This window comes from Podarcis filfolensis (genome assembly GCF_964270895.1).
Source record: "Podarcis filfolensis genome assembly, chromosome: 15".
In the NCBI taxonomy this organism is placed as follows: domain Eukaryota; kingdom Metazoa; phylum Chordata; class Lepidosauria; order Squamata; family Lacertidae; genus Podarcis; species Podarcis filfolensis.
The window spans coordinates 262,772-279,119 of record NC_139618.1 but is presented as its reverse complement, the minus strand read 5'-3'; the positions used below and the strand labels follow the sequence as shown (position 1 = coordinate 279,119).

Here is a 16,348-nt window from a genome sequence, read left to right as displayed (position 1 = left end):
CAGTGAAGGCCACCAAGCTAGGTAAAGTAAAGGGACCCCTGACCATTAGGTCCAGTCGTGGACGACTCTGGTGTTGCAGCGCCCATCTCGCTTTATTGGCCGAGGGAGCCAGCATACAGCTTCTGGGTCATGTGGCCAGCATGACTAAGCCACTTCTGGCGAACCAGAGCAGCACACAGAAACGCTGTTTACCTTTTTGCCAGAGTGGTACCTATTTATCTACTCACACTTTGACATGCTTTCGAACTGCTAGGTGGGCAGGAACAGGGACCTAGCAACGGGAGCTCACCCCATCGCGGGGATTTGAACCACCGACCTTCTGATCGGCAAGCCCTAGGCTAGATGGCTTTAAAAGAGGCTTAGGTGCATTCATGGAAGGGGTGGGTGGCTATCGAGGTCTACCAGCCATGGTGGCTCTGCTCTACCTTCACAGCTGGAGGCAGCAATGATTCAGAATACCAGTTGCTGGAAACAAGGGGAGGGGAAAATTGCTCTCGTGAATCCTGCTTCCTTGCTTCCCATTGCGGCATCTGGCTGGCCTCTGTGAAAAGAGGATGCCGGACTAGACTGGCCATTGACATGATGCAGCAGAGCTCTTCTTACATTACTAATAGTGCCTCTGAGCATGTACAGAGGGCATCCCCTCCAACAAGTACCTACACAACCCACCCCGCATTCTCAAGACAAATGGAGAGGAGGAGTGCAGTGTACACACCCTGAGCTTCTTGGGGAAGAAAGGTGGGGTGTAAATGGAATGATAATAATGTTTAGAGCATCGGGTGGTTTATCAGTAATGCTCAACTTATTTATTTGCTTATAGGATTAATGTCCCACAATTTTTCCCCTGAGGAGCTCATGGGTTCCCCCCTCCTCGTTTAATCCCTATGAGGCAGCTGAAGTTGAGAGTCAGTGACTGGTGCCCCCAAGGTCACCCAGAGCACTTCAGTGGGGATTCAAACCCTGTTCCTCCAGGGAGAGCCACACTTTGGCTCTCCCTCAAGATTTATGAGGCTTGATAACAAACCATTAATTAGCCGCAGCTGCCCCCCAAACCCTGCAGTCACCTGAGGACAGCGCAGAGACCTTTCCGCTAGAGACCCCCTGGGCTCTAGGGCTGGGCAACATTTGGTTATCAACATCGCAATATATCACCAGCTAAACATTGTGATATACGGATATTTCACAATAAGAATGGAGCGATGTAGAGGCATTGGGGGGTTTCCCCACACTGTGATTTTTGCATAGCAAGCACATACAGACATCATGATTCACAATATAGCGCCAGGTCAAAAATGTCAAAGCCATTATCGTGATATGGACTCGAAACTGGTTTTGGACAATATATTGCCCAGCTCTAACGTGATTCGTGATACACTGCCAGGTCAAAAACTATGAACCCAATATCATGATATGGACTTCAAACAAGTTTTGGACAATCGTACCTTAGAATCTGTTCTGGAAGTCTGTTCGACTTCCAAAATGTTCAGAAACCAAAGTACAGCTTCTGATTGGCTGCAGGAAGCTCCTGCAGCCAATTGGAAGCCGCGGAAGCAGTGCTGGACGTTCGGGTACCAAAGAATGTTTGCATACCGGAAGACTCACTTCCGGGTTTGCGGCATTCGGGAGCCAAAACGTCTGAGTACCAAGACATTCAGGATCCAAGGTATGACTGTATATCAACATATTGCCCAGCCCTACTGGGCTCCCTCCCTTCGCAGCCCCTCAAATATCCTCCCCACAGGCCCTGGGATGAGGACAGCAAAGCCCCCACGTGCTGGGAACGCCAGGACCTCACCGAAGAAACTGTTGATGCTCCCCTTGACCATGCGGCACCAGTGGGTGATGAGGTCCAGCCCGTCAGCGGGGAAGGGGCTGGTGGCGTCCAGCTCGCGGATCTGCCGCAGGACCCTCTCGGCACCGTGGAAGGACTCGTCGGCCAGCGCCACCAGCTCCAGGCCGGCCACGGTCCAAGTGAGGAGGGCTCGGCGCATGGGCGTGTTACCGTAGAGGCGCTGCGAGCGCTGGATGTAGATCTCAATGTTCTTCTTCTCCAGTGAGGCGTACAGTTCCTCGATCTTGCGGGCCGGCAGCAGCTCCCCGTGCTGCTTGCGCAGGGCGGCCACCTTGGCATCAAGAAGGTGCAGCCGCTTGGCGCTCTCCTTGCTCTCGTCCTTCATTAGCTCGTAGTTGTCGCGCAGCTTCACCTCAAAGACGTCATCCAGGAAGACCCAGGAGAACTGTTGGACTTTCAACAGCAGGTCTGGAGGGAGCCGGGAGCCGGGGATTTCTCCGGTGCCGCTTCTGCCATGGAGGCCCTTGAGCCACTTCTGGATGCCCAGGGCTTCATCCAGGGTGGCCGAGAAGTCGTACTGGTAGGGGAACTCCACCGCCACGCTGGCGCACGACAGGGCCCAGACGCGGTTGCGCAGCGTGCCCAGGGAGGGAAACGGCCCTCGGTGCAGGATCATCTCCTCCAGCTCGGGGACGGCTTGCAGCTCAACCTCCTTCAAGACAAAGATGCTGTTGCCGTCAAAGCCGGCCGCCAGCCCTGGGCAGTAGGCATGGAGAGACGTGCCGTGGCGGTTGAGCAGGAGGCGCTCGGCCGCCAGGCTCAGGTAGTGCATCTCTGAGACGAAGGCCGTGGCCTTGAGGGAGCTGAGCTCCAGTGTCAGGGTCAGCAGGCGCCGAGGAAGGGAGCTGGCCTCAGGGGAACTCCCCTCGGCGGTGGCGGGGTGGCCGTCAGCGGGCAGGGCAGCCCTTGGCGTGGACAGCAGGTCCCGCAGGGTCTCGTAATAGTGCAAGGTGGACAGGAGGTGCTGGAAGAGGTACATGTGGTTGGCGGGGCTCCAGAGGATGGTCAGGCTCTCGCCGCACTGGACCTGGCGGTGGAGAAGGGCAGAATGGTCAGGCAAGAAAGAGGAGAGAGAGAAGGCAACCCCGTCCCCCAAAATGCGGGGGAAGAAGTGGCTGAACAGTGGAAGATTCGGGACAGAGAAGAGAAAGGACTTCTTCATGCAGTGCGGAGTTAAACTGTGGAACTCACTGCTGCTGCAGGAGGCGGTGATGGACCACCAACTGGTATGACTTGATTTAAAGAGGATTGGGCAAATTCATGGAGGAGGAAGAGGACTTAGCCTCTGGAAGCTGTGGTGGGGAGAGGGCTCTTGCTGGTTTCCCACGGGGGCATCTGATTGGGCACTGTGGGAAGAGGATGCTGCGCCAGGTAGGCCATGGGCCTGATCCAGCAGGCTCTCCTGAGGTTCTTTTGTGCTCTTGATAGTATCAGGGTGTGATGACTGGGACTCTGGCTCAGACTCGGAGCCAGAGGAGTCTCAGCCCGCACCGGATCCTCTGCCTCAGGCAGCATCCGAACCTAGTCTGGGGCCTGATTCTGAAGAGCCCCAGTCTGCACAGGTTCCCCTGCAACAAGCACCAGCCGGGCTGAGTCAGGGGCCTGAGCCTGCCCTGGCTCCAGATGCGGGGATTACCTCGTTGCCCTCTGCTGGGCAATCACGTACAGCTGCTCCACGACCAGTTGGGTCAGGAGAGGCTGAGGTCTAGTAACCCACCGACATCTCTTGAGCTGCAGAGACTGAGGTCTGAGAGAAGGAGAGACATGAGTACTTGCAGGAGGAGTGCTCACCTTCGGGCGAGACAGGGAGGTGAGTCACTGGGGGATCAGGATCGGTCATTACCCCGTCAGAGATAAAAGGCTGCTGGACCCCGCCCCAGGTTGCAGAAGCAACATTGCTGCTTGCTGGAACCTGCCTGAGACCCTGTGCCTGACCTAGCCCAGTTTCCTGCTTTGGCCCTGTTGGACTGACTCTTCGCGGAATCCTTGGATTTGGGACCGGACCTGGACCGCGTGGCTCAGGATAATCCCTGGGCCCAGCACACAGGGAAACCACAGAAGGGGAGGGTTAATCCCCGCTGCAGGGGGAAGTGATGGCCCCCAACTTGGATGGCTTTAAAAGAGGATTGGACAACTCCATAGAGGAAGAGCAAACTATTAATGGTTCTTAGCCAGGATGGCTCTGCTCTGCCTGAACAGAGGCAGCAATGCTTCTGAATCCCAGTTGCTGGAAACAGCAGGAGGGGAGAGGACTCTCGCGCTGAGGTCCTGCTTGGGAGCTTCGCATGGGGGCATATGGCTGGCCATTGTAAGAACAGGAGGCTGGGCTAGATGGGCCCCTAGCCTGATCCAGCAGGCTCTGCTGACGTTTCTATGAAACCTCCAGGTCCAGAAGCAGTCTATCTCGATTGCCAAGTTCTGAGGGGGCATTTGACCACAGCGCAAGGTAGGCCCCCTTTGGCTCAATCCAGGAGGGCTCCTCTTATGTCCTTATATGCATCAATAGTAATTATAACAACAAAATAAAAATTGTATACCGCCCTTCATCCAAAAATCTCAGGGCAGGCCACAAAATAAAAATACAGCTGTACCTTGGTTTTCGAACATTTTGGCTCCCCAACGCCACAAACCCAGAAGTGAGTGTTCCGGTTTGCGAACTATTTTTGGAAGCTGAACATCCGATGGGGCTTCCGATTGGCTGCAGAAGCCTCCTGCAGCCAATCAGAAGCCGTGCTTTGGTTTTCAAACGTTTTGGAAGTCAGACGGACCTCCGGAACGGATTCCGTTCGACTTCCAGGGTACGACTGTACAGGTAAAAGCACAAATAAATAGTTAAGTCAGAATAACCGCGCCCCCCCCGTGTTGATGCCCCTTCTCCCAAGGTCCCAGGTGAGCAGGGAATTGCTGCCCGCCTCCCGCTCCCCGCTCGACAAAGGTGGGCGGTGGTACCTCCAGGGAGCGGATGCTGCTCCGATAGGTGAGGGAGAGGCTGGAAAGGTCGGCCAGGGGGCTGGGGATGGCGGGGGCTTTGCAGCAGGGCTGCATCTTCTCTGTGATGCTCTTCACCAAGGCCAGCGCCACCCCCTGGACACTGATGGTACAGCTTTCAGCACTGCCCAGCATGGTCAGGGTGTCCAGCCTGGCCTCTGTGGCCCCTGGGGGGGGGGAGAGAAGAAGAGGGAGGGAGGGATAATGGATGGCACGCCAGTCAAGCTCCATTTATTTATTCATGATGATTACCTTATTATTAGGATTAATATCTTTAATAACAACCCGTCCTTCAACCCCTCCAAGCAATGTTAAAAACAGTTGCTAACAGCTCACAATCAGTTTTTTTGTTTTTTGTTTTGTTTTGTTTCATGAAAAGAGTGTTCTGGGAACAGCAGTTTGCTCTTGGTGCTGGGAATTGTAGCTCCATGAAGGGCAAACTACAGTTCCCATGATTCTTTTTTTGGGGAGTGGGTGCTTTAAATTTATCTTATTTATTTCATAATTTACAGACCTCTTGATTGTAAAAAACACACACCAAACAAACCTCAAAGCAGTTTACAAAAATAATAATAAAAAAAAATCATTCAAAATCAAGAATCAAGAAATGATTAAAATCAGCTAAAAAGCAGATTAAAAGACAGGTCACTTTCTATATAGCCAGGAGAGGCTTTGCAAAGGTGCCTTCCTGGTGTCAAGAGGCAGGGAGTTCCAAAGGAAGGGGGTGCTGCAGCTCTAAATGACTGAAAATGATTTCTCCCTCTCTTGTAACACTAGAACTCAGAGATCCATTGAAGATGAATGTTGGGGACAAACAAGACAGATGAAAGGAAGTCCTTCTTCATGCTGCACTGAGTTCAAATTTGGAACTCACTCATTTGTGTTCCTAAGGAACGGTGCCCCAATGGCTCACTGAGACCCATCTCCAGCTTCCCCCGGTCCTGTCTGACTTTGGGGGCAGAAACAGCCTCCGCTGCACCCCAAGGCTCTTGTCCCACCCCCACCCCCAGCACTCACCGGCCAGGCTGGACAGAGTGAAGAGGTTGACGTCCTCCACCTTCAGGTCAACCTTCCAGAGGACCCCCAGCTCCTCCCCAATGGAAAGAGCTGCCTCCTCCTCCTCCTCCTCCTCTGGGCATCCCAGGGTCTCCTCCATCCTCTGGGGGCGGCAGAGGGACAGCACCCTGGAGAGGCACTCGGAGCAGGTGTCCGAAGACTCCACCTGCAGCCCGCGGAGGGTGCAGTCCAGGAAGAGGGTGTCAGCGTGGGTGCTGGAGGTGCCCAGAGGCTGGTTGTAGCTGCCCTGCGGAAGAGGCCAGAAATGAGTCACTGGGAGATTGTGATCCCAGGCAGCGGCCATGAGGACTAGCATCTCGGTTTCGTTTTTTGGGGGTAGATACCGCTTTAGAATCGTGAGGTCCAGAATCTTATTTTCTCTTCAGGAAAGGGCAACAGCTCAGGGCAGAGTGCCTGGTCTGCATGCAGAAGGGTCCTGGGTTCAATTCCCCGAACGCCATCTCCAGGTAGGGCTGAGAGAATCCCCCACCTGCAGCCTGGAGAGCTGCTGCCAGTCCGTGTAGACAATACTGAGCTAGACGGGCTTGGTTAAAGGCAGCTTCTTAATGTTCCCTTAAAGATTTAGAAACGAGGGCAAAAACTTGCTTTTGGGGGGAAGGAGTCATAGCTCAGTGGCAGAGCTCCTGCTGTGCACACAGAAGGTCTCAGGTTCAATCCCCAGAATTTCCAGGGATGGATGAGCCCCCAAGACGCCAGAGCTACTGCCAGTCAGTGTAGACAATACTGAACTGGCCTGACTCCTGCATTCCCTCCTACAGCTTTTGCTTCACAGGGGGAAATCAAAGCTATGCTCTCCCTGAATATTCACGGAGGTGGCAACTTAGATGAGCACCTTCACTTTTCTCTCTCTCGCTCACTTCTCTCCCCCACCCCCCAAAAACCCATCTGTCCTCAGCTCTTTTGCCCCACACAAAAATGGGACAGGAGATGCAAGATTTACCCACCCTGGAAGAGTGGCAGATGAAGGTGATGGACTATATGGAATTGGCGGAAATGACTGGCAGAATCTGAGACCAGGGAGAAGAGTTGGTGGAAGAAGATTGGAAGAAATTTAAAGACTATTTGCAGAAATATTGTAAAATTAATGAATATTAAAATGATGCTGGATTGAAATTAAGTGGCATTAGCAACGAGGTTAATAAGAATATGCAAAAATGGATTGATAATGGATGAAAAAATATAGCTATAATATGTTAAGATATAGAGTTAAGATAAAGGAAAGAGGGTAAGGATTTGCTGAATTGATTATGTAAATGGGAATACAAAAAGGGGAGGTGTGAGGAGGTCAAGGAAACAAGCAAATGAGTCTAAAGATATCAAAAAATGGATTTGTTTTTAATTTTTTCTTATCTATTTGTTTTTTGTATTTTGTACTTTTTTTTCTTTTTTATATATTTATGTATTTTTGGTATTTTTTCTTTTTTTTCTTTTTTATGTTTTCTTTTTATTCTGTAAACTTTTGTTTTTTGTAAAACCTTAATAAATATTATTTAAAAAAAAAAGGAGATGCAAGATTATCTGTGCCCTGGGATGCAGCAGGGATGGCAAGGCCTGCAGAAAAATGGGGTGGGACAGCCCCGGGATGCAAGGGTGGGGATGCCCTGAACTGCACGGTGGGGGGTTGGCACCCAAGCTGGACCCTGCCAGAAACCTCCCAGAATCTGTGCCAAGCCCCTTCCCCCCACCCCACCCTGCTCTCTCTGCCCAAGCCCCGTCCCCTCATTCACTTGCAGATTGAAGGAGTCGAGGATGAGGGCCTCTCCCCAGACGTGCATGTTGGGCGGGTGGGGGGCGCGCTGGATGTGGGAGTCAGCCCCCACACGCCAGCAGAGGTGGTCAACTGCCAGGACGGCTCGCTGGTGGACGCTCTGCGGACGCAGGTGCTGGTAATCTAGAAGGCAGAGGGAGAGAGAGAGAGAGAGAGAGAGAAGGAGGAAGGGAGGGAATTGTCCACAAACTCTGCTGGGGAAATTCCCCAACTTTTTCTCTCCAAAGCTACAGGAAATTGCTGGTCTTTGCAGACCCCTTAAACAACAGCTCCCAAAGTGGGCGGTATCAGGGGTTTACTTGGGGGGCATGCGAAGAGGCAAGGGGGTGGCAGGGGGCAGGCTGCAGGTGTCAATGACCACCCAACTCTGAAAGCTGGCATCACTCGATCATGTTTCTGATCTATTTGTTGCATTTATATACCACCTTTTTTCTCCAAGGAGTTCAAGGTGGTGCACATGGTCCCCCCCAATTTAATCCCTCACAACGACCCTGCGAGATAGGTCAGGCCAAAGTGAATGACTCTCCCAAGGTCACACCCTGGGAGAGCTTCATGGCCAAGTAGGAGGATCCGAACCCGGGTCTCTCGCAGGTCCTAGACCAATGCTCCAAAAACTGCTCCACCCTGGCTCCCCATTAAAATAAATGGTTTTAATTTGTTTTGGAATCAATGCACAATTAATTCTGACTGTTCTGAATTTTACTGCATTATCATCTCAGGCTCCAGAGCAGCCGACAGATTTGTTGTTTTGAATGAAAAAGAAGCAAGTCCTTTCACGCAGATCAAAACCCTTAAAAGAATTGCCATTCAAAACGTCTGAGATTGGTTACAGTCACAGATGCATTGCAAAAGCAATAAATTAGAAACAGTCAAAACTTTTGAACAACTGTTTTAATGCTTTCTATCTCAGCATGTCAGTTTTCTAAATTTATGGTATTATTTTTGAAAATAATATCTATCTATCTATCTATCATTGCAAAGGGACGATCCCAGTTTTGTTTTGTTTTTAAAAAGAGGCCAGTCCCCAGTGAATTGCAGGGGTTAGGCTACGATTCTAACTCCTACTACTACGAGTACAGCCTAACCCCTGCAATAGTAGTAGTAGTAGTTGTTTATTAAATTTACATAACACCCTATACACGCAGGTCTCAGGGTGGTTTGCAGGATTAAATCACAATACAAAAACGCAAAATACACAATCCTTACCTAGGGAGACGGAGTTCAGGCCCAAGGCAAATGGCGGGGTGTCCCCCAGCTGCACAGAGACACTGACATTGGAGACAGAGGCACTGAGGATGATGGTGGCCAGGATCTGCGGCATCCTAAATGGGGGAGAAACGGGTGTCGCTCTGCACTGGATCTGCATCCTCACCAGAGATGCCATATTTGAGGAAGGGTGGTGTGATGGACCCAAGGCTCCTTTGGCGGCTCTGCTGCAGCAGGCCAGCTCCATCAGGCCTCCTCCTCTCCCCCCAACTGTCGCCTGGGGTCCGCCATCCCACCAGGCTGCCTCGGTGAGAAAGGCAGGAAGCACTCCATCAGCTCTGCTGAAATAGCAGGGGGTTGGGCTAGATGACCCTTGGGTCTCCCTTCCAACTCTGCAATTCTATGAAAGCCCAGCTCCTTCAAGCACCCTCTGCCCCTGAACTGTGCCACCTTATCATTATAAAAAAACCTGGTGCCTGAGGTTGCTTCTTTCCTCTACCCTCCTTGGCCCTTTTCCTTCGTGTGTCATGTATTTTATATCATAAGCCTGCAGGCAGGGAGTGCCTTGCTTTATGTGACTGAATGCAAACCACTCAAGGAGACTTTTCGGCTGAAGAGGGGGTGCAAATATCCAGAGTGCTGCCATGTGGATGGTGGAGCAAGCTTGTTTTCTGCTGCTCCGGAGGGGAGGACCGATGGATTAAAATGAGAAGAAAGGAGATTCCAACTACATCTTTGGAAGAACAGACGGTGAGAGCTGTTCGCCCGTAGAACGGACTCCCTCGGAAAGTGGTGGGCTCTCCTTCACTTTAAACAGAGGCCATCTGTCAGGGATTATTGGGCCGCAATTCCTGCGTGGCAGTGCGTTGGGCTAGGTGACCCCCTGGTGCCCCTTCCCACACAACAAATCTATGCTCCAAATAAATAAATAAATCTGATTTTGTGAACTGCCCTGAGGCCTGCGGGTATAGGGTGGCATACACATTTCATAAATAATAATAATTGCAATAATAAATAAGTAGCAGGGCTTTGGGCACGGAGGGAGGGGGGAAGAGACCCTGACCTCCTTTTGCTGTTCCTGGTGAGGGCCGGGGCCCCCTCCTCTTTCCACGCCAGAGCCAGCATGCTCAGCCAGTGGGAGAACTCCTGGTGGCGGTAGTGGACAATGCAGGTGTTGAGCACCACGGCGACCGAGATGTCGATGGCCATGACCTACAGATGGGTGAGAGAGGAGGAGTGCCATTGGCAGCGCAGCGTTGCAGGGGGTTGGGCTAGATGACCTTAGGGGGTCCCATCCAACTACAGCAAGAGAAGCACTTGCCTGCAAGTTGGCTTTCAGCAGGCTGAGGCAGACGATCCGCTGGCGGCTCTGAGAGAGCAGGAGCCCATCTGCGGGAAGAGAAAAGAAAAGAAGAGGGGCTTTGTCGGGGTTGTGTTTGTGGCTGAGTCTCCCGTGCCCTCCTGTGATCAGATTTACATTCCTTGTGAAAGAGCCCTCCTAGGCAGCTCACCTAGAGAGCGGGGGGCGCATTGCACTCGGGGGGGGGGCAGGTGCAAAGGGGGTCAGGGCAAGGGATGACACATTTCACCCCTTCTTGAGGCTGGCTGGTCTCCTCCCTTGAGGAAACTCCAAAGTAGGGAGTACAAATGGCAGTACAGACATTCAGTATATAAAAAAATGAATGAAAGCAAGGGCCAAGCTGGATCTACACAAATCAAAGAAGTGTTTCAGCTAAACGCGTTGCAAACATTGTATGAGAAATCAGGTGAGCAAAAACAGAACTCCACAGCGCCATCTGCTGTCACAGTGTTAGAATACTTAAACAACACACATAGAGTCGTACAATCATACCTCATGTTGCGTCCGCTTCAGGTTGCGTTTTTTCGGGTTGTGGACTGCCAAAACCGGAAGTACCGGAACGGGTTACTTCCGGGTTTCGTCAGTCGCACATGCGCAGAAGCGCTAAATTGTGCTTTGCGCATGCGCAGAAGCTCCGAATCACATCCCGCACGTGCAGGTTGTGAATGCTGCGGGTTGTGAACGTGCATCCCACATGGATCACGTTCGCAACCTGAGCGTCCACTGTACCTCCATTTATGTAACCCTCTAGTTACGTAAACCTCGGGATGCGCACGCAGCAAACCCAGAAGTTTTACCAGGGTTCGCCGTGCGCACATGCGCAGAAGTGGTCCTCAGGTTATGGAAACATCAGGATCCGACCGGACCTCCGGAACGGATCCCGTCCGCAACCGGAGATACCACTGTACTGTAAAGCACTTTTTCTTTGCCAATGTAGCTGAGTAGCCAGTGAGCAGAGTGGCCTACGGAGAGAGGGTGTAGCTAAAGAGGAGGCGTGTCCTGAGGAGAGGGTGTGGCTAAGGAGAGGTGTGACCTAGGGGAGAGGGTGTGGCTTGGGAAGAGGGTGTGGCTGAGGAGGAGGCATAGCCTAGGAAGTGTCATGAGGGCCGGAGAAAGAGGCTCTAAGTGCACACCATGTGCCCTACTGTTCCTCTGCCCTCCTCTTACTACTTTCCTCCAAGCACTTGCCTTCCAGCGTGAGTTCGAGGCTCATCTGGGGCAGGTCGCAGGTGGGCGTGAAGCTGCGGAGAGGGATCTGCTCCCCGTCACACTGGTACGCAAACTGCAGCAGCTTCAGGGTCCAGGTGAGATGCCTGCAACGGAGACGACAATGGAATGGAAGCTCCCTTCAATATACCAAGTGGGACTCTTTGCCCATCTAGCTCAGTGGTGCCTACTCTGACTGGCAGCAGTTCTGCCATGACTCCAGGAAGAGGGTCTCTCTCCCAGCCCCAAATGCAGAAGCCAGGACCTTCTGAGCTAAATTGAAAGCAAGATTCCCCTCTTCATGGCTTTGAATTAAAGGTTTTGCATCCAGGAACAGGGGCTCCCTGAAACCCCCCACTCCCCGTTACCTCTTCTGGCTGTTCATAGAGAGCACCAGGCTGGTGTTCTGTAGCTCCACCTTCACCCGGCAGGGCACGTACTTCAAGCTAGCCAGGCTCAGCATCGAGGGGCGCAGCTCAACGGCCGTGGCGGGGTCTGGAAGGAGGGGAAAGAGCCATGCATGAGAGGCTCATGGGCCTCTCAAACCCAAGACACTCGCTCGAGGGCACCCCGCCTGAGGAACGGAGGAGAGACAGACCCCTCTCCCAGCTCTCTCCCTCCCTCTCTCGTGCACTTGCCAGTTTCAGGGTAGAGAACTACAGACCCTTGCACCCCGTGCCAAACCGCCTCCCCACCGCAGCTGGTTCCTTCACACCAACCATTCATTCGGAAGCGACCCGCTGAAAACGGAAGCAGCAAACCAAGGGTTTGGGGTCAGGAGACCAGGCGCCCTTTCCAATGGCGGGGCAAGAGAGTATACTTCACTCAACTAGGAGGAGCGGGGTGTTCGCCCCGGGTGAGCAGGTGAGTTGCAAATTGTGCCTGAGCTCTGGGAAGCCAAAGAACAGGAGGAGGAGGAAGGAGCCCACCCTCAGCCCTTTGAGGTCCCCCCTCAAACACCCCTGGGAGCCTAGAGTTCTCGACCTGCCGTATCTCCGCCTCCGACGCGCTGCAGCAGCTCGCTGTGGAAGAGTCCCTCATGCAGTTCGGCGTGGAAGCTCCAGACGCCCACCTCCAGGCCGCAGAGCTGCCACTTCCTCAGGCGCAAGTCCAGGGAGACGGTGAGGGCCAGTGACAGCTCAGCCAGGCAGGCGTCGGCCTGCAGGGGAGAGGGAGAAGGAGGAATCCGCCATGGGGGAGATGCATTTCTGCCTGTTAGGGCTGGACGATAGATCAATGTATCGACCAAAGCTGATTTGAAATCCGTAGCATGGTATCGGTTTCATAATTTTGGACCTGGCAATATATCGCAACTCATGATGTGTGTTGTTTAGACAAGTCAGCCTGGAAACTTGGAAAGCTGGTGTAAATTGCACAGTCATACCTCGGGTTACAGACGCTTCAGCGTTTTTTCGGGTTACGGACAGCTGAAACCCGGAAGTACTGGAACAGGTTACTTCCGGGTTCCGGCGGTTGCACATGTGCAGAAGCGCTAACTCAAGCTTTGTGCATGCGCAGAAGCGCCGAATCGCAACCCGCGTGTGCGCAGATGCGCCGCTGCGGGTTGCAAACGTGCATCCCGCACGGATCATGTTCGCAACCTGAGCATCCACTATAATCTGTTTTTATTTGACTGCTATTTTAACTTTTGGAAAGTCTTAGGTTGTTGTTTTTCTTTTACTTATTGACTTTTTTTTTGCAAACCGCTTTGAGGCTGGTGGCTGTTTTAACACCAAGTGCTGTATATGAATCAATAAAGCATGCAGGCCTGAGAAAGGCAGGAGCCCTTGGGGAGAGGGAAGGTTGCAGCTGTTAGTGATTGGTCAGAAGTTGGGCATTCAGCATCCTTGATCCTAGGCTGCGGGACATGCATCCATCAGGGATGCAACAGGCACCCTCTCACTTTCAACTTCTGGGCATCTCTAGAAGACCCAGACCTATGCAGTTACTTCTAATTATGCTTTTAAAGAAAACCGCTTTCTTTTATATCTTTGTGCTGGACACTGCTGTGTCTTATCCTACAGACTGGCAGTCCGGAAACACTTTTACAAATAAATTGACAGAAGCAAGCTCCCAACCACCAGGTGTTTCGCTCACCTTCCCCCCCTCTGCCTTACCTGTCGGCTGCTTTTCAGGACTTTGCTGTTCACCTGGGAGAAGGTCGCCTCGCAGGCCATGCTGGGGGAGGCAAAAGGGTGGGGGACAAGAGCAATCCAACTCTGAGTGATCAAAGAACAAAGAAAAACACTGCAGTGCCCCCCACCCACAACTGAGAGATTTATTTTTTAAGAAATAGTACTGCCTTAAGCAGAGGCTGGCCGCTGGATCAGGCCAGTGGCCTGTCTAGTCCTGTCCCCTCTTCTCACAATGGCTAGGAATCCAGATAGACTGCCTCTGGACCTGTAGGTTCCATAAGAACCGAAGAAGAGCCTTCTGGATTAGGCCAGTGGCCCATGAGCTCCAGCTTCCTGTTCTCACTGGGGACAACCAGGTGCCCTTAATCCAAAACCCACAAGCAGGATCTGAGCACAACAGTGCTCTCCAGTTGTTCCCCACTGCTTGGTTTTTGGAGGTAGACTGTCCCTGGGCATGGAGGTTCTGCTGTACCAACAGACCTCAGTAAGAAGAGCTGGATCTGGAGACCCCGGGAAATGAACCCAGAACCTCTTGCATGTTAAGTCAGGCGCTCTGTCCTGAGCTGCGGACCCTTCCCGCAAGGCAGGACTACAGGCAGCCAAACCACCCCCATAGACTCACCGTCTCCCGTCGCCATCCAGCAGGATTTGTGTCCTGGTCACCTGCACGTGCCACAGGGACTCGGAGGCCGCTGCATGCAGGACCATGACGTTGACCGCCTCCACGTGGATGGAGCAGAGCTGGGGAGGGCGCAGAGGGGGCGTGTCTGTGAGGAGGCAGAGGTCCAGACCCACCCACCCAGGCTCCCTGCCCAGACCTGAGCACCTCTCACCTGGCTGAGGAGCCGCAGCAGTGAGGGTCCGAGGGAGAGCACCTTGCCTTGCTCAACGCCACCATCTGCTGGGGCCTCCGGGGATGGCAGCCTGGGCGCCTTCTGCAGGTCCACGCGGATGCGCACTTCTCCGAAGCAGAGAGCCAGGTAGCGCCTGCAGATGGAAGGGGTGTGTGAAAATGGGGTCAGGAGCAGGGGGAAGCAGCTGGAGGTGCACTCGCCTTCCCCCTGCCAACCCTCCCACACCGAGAGACAGGATTTCAATGCAAGCAGAGCTAGCCCAGTTCAGTGTCAAGACTTAAAGAGGAATTTTTAAGGTGTTTAAAAAGCAGTTTGGGGATTCGTAGGAAACTGACTTCTCCTCCGACATTTGGGTCTGTTTAGCTCAGCACTGTCCGCACTGACTGGCAGCAATGGCTTTCCAAAGGGTCCTGCCCTGTCCCTCTTGGAGATGCCATCAGGGATTCAGCCTGGGGCCTTCTCCCAGCAAGCTGCAGCTCCTCCTCTAAGACTGAAAACAAGATTCTAGTCCTCGTGGTTCTCAAGGAAGGGCGGCTTTAAGCAGGGGCACAGGATGCTGCCTTACACTGAATCAGGCCATTGGTCTGTCTAGCTCTGTATTGTCTACACTGACTGGCAGAAGCAGCCAGTAGGAAAAGCAGCCAATGGACAGGGCATTGGGAGTTGTAGTTCAGCAGCGTCTGGAGGCCCACAGCCTCCTTTCTGATGTAGGATGGTGGTACAACCATCACCACCAAGCCCTGTTTCCCAGCCCTAACTGGAAATGCTATGAGTCAGCAGAGGCTATTCTATTTTTATTTATTTATATATTGCCTTTAAGCAGAAGATCCCATGGCAATGTGCAACATAAATAACATAATTTATGTTATGAATGTGTTCTGGGGCCAAGCAGAGGTTGTAACACCACCCTTCCTCCCCAAATTTGGCCCATAATCCACCAGGGTTCAATATCCACCCGCTCTGCAGAGTTCCATGCCAGACGAGTGGATGCAGAGAGCATTCCCTGAAGGATTGACCGGTGGGTAAACTACAAGAGGCAGTGTGGTGTAGTGGTTGGAGTGTTGGACTAGGACCTGGGAGACCCGGATTCAAATCTCTCACTTGGCCACAGAGCTCGCTGTGTGTGACCTGGGGCTCTCCCTCTCAGCCTAACCTGTCTCACAGGGTTGTTGTGGGGATTCAAGGACTAGGACCCAGGAGAGACCAGGGTTCAAATCCTCACTGAGCCATCAAGCCCACTGGTTGACCTTAAGCCCAGTTGCTTCCTCTCAGCCTAACCTACCTCACAGGGTTGTTGTGAGGGTGAAATGGGAAGGGCGAAGACAACGTGCGCCACCTTGATATCGTTCGAGCAAAGGCGGAATATGAATGCATTCAATAAATACTCACGGGACATCATGGTTCAGGAGCTTGCTGGAGATCCAGACGCTGTCAATTTCCTAAAACGGCACAGCCAAGAGACACCCATGATGGCTGCATGTACCTCCCAGGTATGTGCCCTCTGCCCCACAGATTCAATGTGGCACACCCATGGCTATCCCCCCCCCCCCGGGACAAGGTTCAACGGGCAGCACCAGCTTCGTAGGGCTGAAGCAGGGGAAGAATTGCACAAAACTGCCTCTTGTGTGTGGTTTGCCTAATAATAATAATAATAATAATAATAATAATAATAATTGTATTTGGATCCTGCCCTCCCTGGCCAAGGCCGGGCTCAGAGCAGCTAACATCATAAAAACAACACAATAAGCATAAAAACAGACATCAATTAATTAAAATACATCTTAAAATTAATTCAGACAAGTTAAAATCTGGGCAGGTGGCAATGATCAGGGTGGAAGTGAGAGTGGTTAAATTGCCAGGATCAACTGTTTCCGCTGATCATACAAGGATCTGTGAGCGGGT

General features: G+C 52.5%; 1 protein-coding gene across 2 annotated transcripts in view; it reads right to left on the bottom strand.

Moving 5' to 3' along the window:
• The window catches only part of BLTP2 (bridge-like lipid transfer protein family member 2), a 42,551-nt gene that overhangs the window by 20,019 nt on the left and 6,184 nt on the right, over positions 1-16,348 (bottom strand). The window contains exons 3-16 of one of the 2 annotated variants that reach the window (XM_083587283.1): positions 15,836-15,885; positions 14,426-14,579; positions 14,215-14,333; positions 13,575-13,635; positions 12,442-12,616; positions 11,826-11,952; positions 11,440-11,564; positions 10,213-10,280; positions 9,955-10,103; positions 8,892-9,007; positions 7,645-7,808; positions 5,858-6,143; positions 4,802-5,007; positions 1,796-2,879 (exon numbers count right to left, since the gene is read on the bottom strand). In XM_083587283.1, the coding sequence (XP_083443409.1) occupies positions 1,796-2,879; positions 4,802-5,007; positions 5,858-6,143; positions 7,645-7,808; positions 8,892-9,007; positions 9,955-10,103; positions 10,213-10,280; positions 11,440-11,564; positions 11,826-11,952; positions 12,442-12,616; positions 13,575-13,635; positions 14,215-14,333; positions 14,426-14,579; positions 15,836-15,885 (2,884 nt within the window). Of the gene's footprint in view, positions 1-1,795; positions 2,880-4,801; positions 5,008-5,857; positions 6,144-7,644; positions 7,809-8,891; positions 9,008-9,954; positions 10,104-10,212; positions 10,281-11,439; positions 11,565-11,825; positions 11,953-12,441; positions 12,617-13,574; positions 13,636-14,214; positions 14,334-14,425; positions 14,580-15,835; positions 15,886-16,348 lie in introns of those variants that run through there. The other variant, XM_083587284.1, reaches the window with a different exon arrangement.